The sequence below is a fragment of the Balaenoptera borealis genome (assembly GCF_965194805.1).
Source record: "Balaenoptera borealis genome assembly, contig: HAP1_SCAFFOLD_1426, whole genome shotgun sequence".
NCBI lineage: Eukaryota > Metazoa > Chordata > Mammalia > Artiodactyla > Balaenopteridae > Balaenoptera > Balaenoptera borealis.
Genome location: NW_028122797.1, coordinates 59,840 through 66,341, shown reverse-complemented (window position 1 = coordinate 66,341; position 6,502 = coordinate 59,840). Strand labels below are relative to the sequence as shown.

The 6,502-nt window shown below is 42.4% G+C and overlaps 1 protein-coding gene across 1 annotated transcript in view; it reads right to left on the bottom strand.

The window, feature by feature from the left end:
* LOC309622038 (uncharacterized protein) overlaps positions 1–6,502 on the bottom strand; it is a 51,324-nt gene that overhangs the window by 36,041 nt on the left and 8,781 nt on the right. Inside the window, exon 3 of the mRNA XM_082409242.1 lies at positions 113–250. Coding sequence (XP_082265368.1) covers positions 113–250 — 138 coding nt within the window. The remainder of the gene's footprint in view (positions 1–112; positions 251–6,502) is intronic.

The following is a 6,502-nucleotide window of genomic DNA, read 5'->3' as shown; positions in this document are numbered from 1 at the left end:
TGTCCGTGATCCTTAAGAAGAGTTAGTAGAAATGCCTTGCCCATCTTGCCCCTGAACCCCTTGAAAGGTACACGACTGCTGTGTTGGTGTTTAGGGGGAGCATCTCACTTACCAGGGACTGACTTCTCCCTTGATTCCTCTGTAGTGATGGAGACTTCCCCGCTGATGAAAAATTCCCTGGGATTGCAACCTCCAAGCCAGACAGCTTTCCTATGGAATGACAGAGAACTTGTCAAGGTGAAACACCAGTCTGCGGGAGAAAGGGAGGAAGAGAATGATGGAAATCGTTTCTGGGAAACTATTTTTACATTATGTGTTGTTTGTTCCCGGTAAATAAACTGAAATCTTCTTAACAGTACAACAAAATCTAAACCACTAAAGCCAACAATACAGGAGTATAACGTTCGAAAAAAATTTCTTTGGCTGCGCAGCATGTGGGATCTTAGCTCCCCAACCAGGGATTGAACCCACGCCTGCTGCATTGGAAGCGCAGAGTCTTCACCACGGGACCACCGGGGAAGTCCCAGGACTATCACTTTTAAAGGAGAAGGTACAAACCCCTCGGTTCTATGAACTGGAGATTTTTAGTAAGAAGTCAATATATTTGTTGTTAGGCACATTTTATGTTAGGCTGTCTCCCTGCACAGGATGCAGGCGCCTTGAGAATGGAAGTCATATCCCTCTATAGTACGTCCCTCTTCTTTCTGCTTTGCAGTTTGCTGCTCCACTTGCTCAACCCCACCTAGTAATAACCTATACTTCCCTTGTTCCTGTTTTCCCATCTGGAAAACAGACAAAAGGCAACCAAACAACGCAAAGGTCTCAACAAATAAGGGATATCCAAAACCAGAGATGGCCAGAACTTCTGTACCCCTGATGAAATAGTCCTCATACAAAACCTGATAATCAAATTCCTTAATGCTAGGAATCACAGTGAAAAATAGTATCTGAACTGACTTCTGTCAGATGAGTGAGAACTAAGGTTAATTCAGTGTATCTGAAGCATAGAAAGTGAGGGCAAAAGTGGCACAAGATGGGACTAGAGAAGCAGAGAGGATTCTAGACCACGCAGAGTCTTAAAGGCCAACAGTGTGTTTTCTATTCTCAAAACAATGCTTGTGAGCGATGTTTATGAGCAACGTTCCAACTTGCTTTGAAGGTTTCTTGTGTGAAGAGTGGATTGGAAGGAAACAAGATATATGGACACTAGTTAGGACCTAATCGCAACAGACAGGCAAGTTCAGTATTAGGAAGTTGAGGAAGAGCTGGCTGACAGATTCCAAAGAAATTCAGGAGATGAACTGAAGCGGGCTTAATGGGGTAGGAGATGGAGGAAAGGAAGGTCTTAGGGAATTCAAGGGTTTACTGCACACATGAGCAAAGTCTCAAAATTAATCATTTGAACGTACAGAGGCGGATCTCCCAAATGACACCGGTTAGGAAGCAACGGTACGCCCTTTAGAATTCCTAGAGACAACACAAATCAACTGTTTCGATGGAAAATTCGGCGGGACTCTTGATTTCCATGGGAATACAGAGAAAAGAGACACTGATCTGGCTTGCAGGTATATTTAGGAAGTTGTTAGCCGGACATCACCTACTAGTATCATGTAAGTAGGCCGTCCGAAGTAGGAAGCTTAGGGGAAAAACCTGGAGGAAAACTTAAAAGCTTAAGCCACACCTCTACACTACACCACCTTTCACAATTTCTTCTCAGATAAGCATCATCCCCATCAGTGAAGAAACTCGTACCTCATAATAGGAAAAACAGGCCTAAAGATTCAATGTGTGTCTTGGGAGGTCCCATCTATGCGATATCTTCCTGGGACCAGAAAAGGCCCCAGGAAGATCAATCTCTGCACCCCTGAAAGCTTACCACCAAGGAAAATGACTAGGTCCATAGATTTCCTCCCTCAAACCAGCTTACCTCACACATAGATCATTAGCAACTCCGCCCTTACTCACATTATCACAGTCACAAGAGTGGTTAGGGAGAAAAGCACTAACCAGGGGAACTAAAACAGAGGCAATCCAGGCCAAGCTGGGCTGGTGGCAGATATCTTGCTCCTTACGCTCGGGTGCATAATGCGACTCACCACAGTGCCTTTTTCACAGACCCTTTTGAACGTTTCTCCACAGAATCCAACAGCTCAAGTCAGTTCATGACGCTTCAAGGTCAACAATCGTCAAGAGAAAAACATGCAATATGTCTTACAATGTTGGATTCCTTACAAACAGGACAAGGAGATAACCATGTAGACAAAACCAGAGCATTTGAAAACATCTGTATTCTACAAACACACCAGTGAATGCTACAAATAAGGTACTATGACATAAAACAAAATGAAAACTAGATGTGAGACTGTTCTCTTCAGTGTACAGACTTCATGGCAGTTGCTGCACACTATCTAGCTACTTAGATCTTTAACTCTCTGTTCTGTTAATACCAAATGAGGCCCAAGTGTGTCAACCTGTTTCCCACAGAAACCAAAAAGTCTACATGCATCTCTTTTCTCCTGTGCCCTTTCACCTTACCTGCTCCCAATTCTCCACCAACGTCCTCCTCTTTCTCTAATTATTCTCCTCTTCATTTTGCTTGGCCTTGCCCCCAAGCATGCAAGACAGAGAGTCCTAGAGGTCCAAGATTCTAGAGTGGCTGTTTGCAAGGCGGAGGAGATTACAGTAGCTGCCACACTGTATATACTTCTGTGCAAAGAAAAAGGGACAGTGTTCAGAATGTCTCTCACATATAACAAGAGCTGGAGATGGCAGGATACCTGTGTGGCCCAAGGAACTAGAGCTAGCAAATTATGGGCCAAACAATTGCAACCAAAGGCTGGAAGAGGAAAGGTCTGCAACCAGCTCTGTCTCCTAGCTCTCTGGTATTTGCTGCCAACGGGCAGAGTCTATTTCGTGAAGCATCAAGCACTGAAAAGAAGACTCCTGCTGCTGGAAGTTGACAGGAAGTAACGTCCAATGCAAGATCAAGGCTTGTCCTCGAAGCAATGCCCATAATGGAAGAAAAAAAAAAAAAGAGAAAGCGGAAGAGAAATGTTAAGTCGCACGTCCAACCTGGCCCCCAGCCTAGCCCAGCCCAAGGAAGGTAGGAGTCAAGGAGAAGAAACTAAAAGAGAAGAGCCTTGGACCACAACATTCTCCACAAGGTACACTCAACAAACTTCACCCTACTCTTGAACCAAGTTACAAAGAGAGCTTCTTAATCCCTACTTTGGCTCCTTAAAAGCTGCTATCAGTTCACTCATTAGACACATCTGATTTCAGAACAACTGTAATAGTTCAAACTAGATGGCTCTTTCCTTCCTAAGGATTATTAATTAAATAAGATCTATATAGCTCTAAGTATATGATACATAAAATAGAATACTCTGTAGAATATAAGTAACTCTTAGTTCAGTGTATTAATGAACGTCTGTAAGAAATGTGGCAATGATTTCCCTAATGGAAGAGCCTGGGGGAGGTAAATCTGTCTTCTAGGATTTCCTCCCCAGAGCTCAGAAACTCAGGTGTTGTTTTAGCTCTCCTACACTCTCTTCACCCAAGCCCGCCTTCCTGTTGGGGATCGGACCTCCCTATTGGCTCTCTCATACCTTTCAACTGCCTGCTTTGTGACATCACTCTCCTACCAAACCTACTACCACTTGGTAGAGCCTTGGGGTTTCCGTGGAGCTGTTTGGACCAGTAACCAGTGACCTCTGTACTGGACACGTGCGCCGTTCAGCTGCAGCCACTCAGACATCCTCTAGTGTTGTCTCCTCATCCCTTGTACCTGCAGTGGATGCTTCCTCTTCTCTGACCATGTCAGGTAAGAAAAGAAACTTTGGAAAGTTTTGCGTTCGATTTCTTTTGCCCCTAAATTGAGTAGGAGATTCAAAATAGCATGGAATAATGAGGGAAAGTATTGAACTACAAGTCTGGAGACCTAATTTCACTTTTGACTTTGACGTTTACTATCTGTGTGACTTTGGACAAATCACTGGCTGTCTCACAAAGCCTGTTGCTTTCCTTAACTGTTACGTTAGGATACCACATTGGGTTGATCACTCTGATCCCCTTCTTTTCCAGTATTGAGCCTTAAAGGGTACCCATGTAGAAAACGAAATCAGACACTTCTCAAGAGTGTTTCAACAGAAACATAGAAAAGCCAGGGGACATAGAAAACTAGCAATATATACCAAGATGTTTCATCTCTAATGGTCTCCCTCCACTAGGATTTCGACTAGTTGAAAAGAGAGAATAGGGAGAGAGGATGGAGAGTACTGGGCTCTACAGGGAGGCACAGAGTCGAGCGTAAGGAAGTTTAGGATGGTTTTCATTAGCACAGGCCAACAGGCACCAAGAGATGGGAGAAAATGTAAGAATGAAGAGGGAAAGCATAGAGGAGCTCTCAAGAAAAACGGAGTTTGCAATGGAATGCTGATGGGAACCAAAGATTTTCAATTAAAGCAGAAACAGCACAGAGGGAAACCTGCTCAGAGCAGGGCAAAACCAAGTTGATGGTAGCAAACCCTTACATTAACAGACTAAGAAGGAAAGTAAGGCCAGAACAGGGGATCACCGGGAAAGGCAGCTTATCAGAAAAGTCATACTCCGTTTTCTTTCTTTTATTGCCTCTCTGAATACAGTTGGCCACTTGACAGTTTTGAATATAAACATTTTAGAAATACGTTTTAGAAATGATGCCTCCTATAAACAAGCAACCACAGTGGTTATCTAGGGGGCTGCTTTTCAGTGTTTTATTCTTTCTAATTTTTAAACTAGGTAGACATTTCACCAATTCAACATTTTAAGTGATATCTTCTAAATTGAATCAGAAGGACTATTTTCCTTGGTGTGATATGTAGGTTCTAAGGCAAGGCTGCTTTTCATTTTTACAGTTATTTCCTTCCTAACACAGAGAGCACATTGATCAACAGCCATCGTTCGCTTGTAGATCTTAGCTACCGAAGAAGAAGAAGAAAAAGTCAAGCCCCACATCTCTAATTCCCCCCACTTAGGGAATTCCCTGGCGGTCCAGTGCTTAGGACTCGGTGCTTTCACGGCCAGGGCCACGCGGCGCGGCCAAAGAAACAAAACAAACAAACATCCACGTTTATCGAAAACCATATTGTGGAGTCCTGTGGATTTTCTTACATTTGAAAATCTTTTTTAATTGGATTCTAGGCATGATGGTTTTTTGAGGTTTTGGGATGCCATCTTCCTGGATGCTGAAGATGATTCTAATCTAAGTTCTAGGATAAATCCAAAAACCTTCCTGATACATTTTAAGCTTCCTTTCTGCTTATTATATAAGCTATATTCATTGAAATATATATTTCTCCTAGGCTTAATACCTCTTACTTGCTGGGTAAAAATATGAAGGAGCACAATAATGAAACTCTTTTACACTTATTATTTTGCTGTCTGCTTCGTACCGGTTTTCATTGAAATACTTGTCTATATGTGTTGTGGCTACCTATACATGCACATTTATTGCATTCTGTTGCTTGTTATGCATTTTTTACTGACATACCTTCTCTGTCTGTATGCATTGGCTAGGAATTCATTCACCTCTATCACCTCCATCGTGTTTTCTGGTTAATAGTATTCACTAAAATAGAGTGGGCAAAATTCACTTTCATAATATTGCATGGATGGTACAGAATGCCATTTGTCAGTAAATTCATTAGGCTTTGATACTTGCCACATACCCCAGTTTTCATTAATATCTATGGATTTCTTTTTCGTTAACGTAATATGCTTGTCATGATTTTTCTTTGTCTTTCTAGAACTTATTGTATCTTCCTCCATATAAATCATACGCAACAGATCAGCTTATTCATCTATTAATTATTACTGCTATTATTATTGGTGGTGGTGTTATAACCACTTTATAGGTGAGTAATCTGAAGTAATCAGATAACTTTTCCCTTTCCAAAAGCACTTAAGAAATCCACTTTCGGGTAATCATTTTGAGGTAGGATGAGAAACCAGGCTTGAAGAGGGCAAAAATGACTCTTTCAATTCACCAGTTGGACTGAGCTGTACGTCACCTCTAGGTAATAGCGTGGGAACTGCACAAGCAAAGGGAGACACTGAAGACGACAATGGTAATAGCCGTACTGTTTTCTAATGGACAAAAAAAATGCCTATATTATAAGTTCTATTTCTCCTGCTTTCTGGCAGTATCATGCTCAGAGTGGAGTCCTGGCAAGGAAGTCAGGATACTTAGGTTCTGAAACCTGGTAATGATACTAACATAATGAGAGAACTTGAACAAGTCAACCCGACCTCTCTGAGCCTCAGTTTCCTTACTCACGAAATGAGACTGAGAACATCGAAGTTCTCTAAGGGCCTCCTAGTTCTAAAATGCTTCCAGTCTAGGAAATAGCATAGAAGTCAATACGAGTGCAGGCCGAAGGGAAAGACAGGGCAGGGAGAAGGTTGCTTCCAGCCTAGAGAACAATCTCTGAACCACACCACTTGGCTCTTCTGCCCGTCTGTG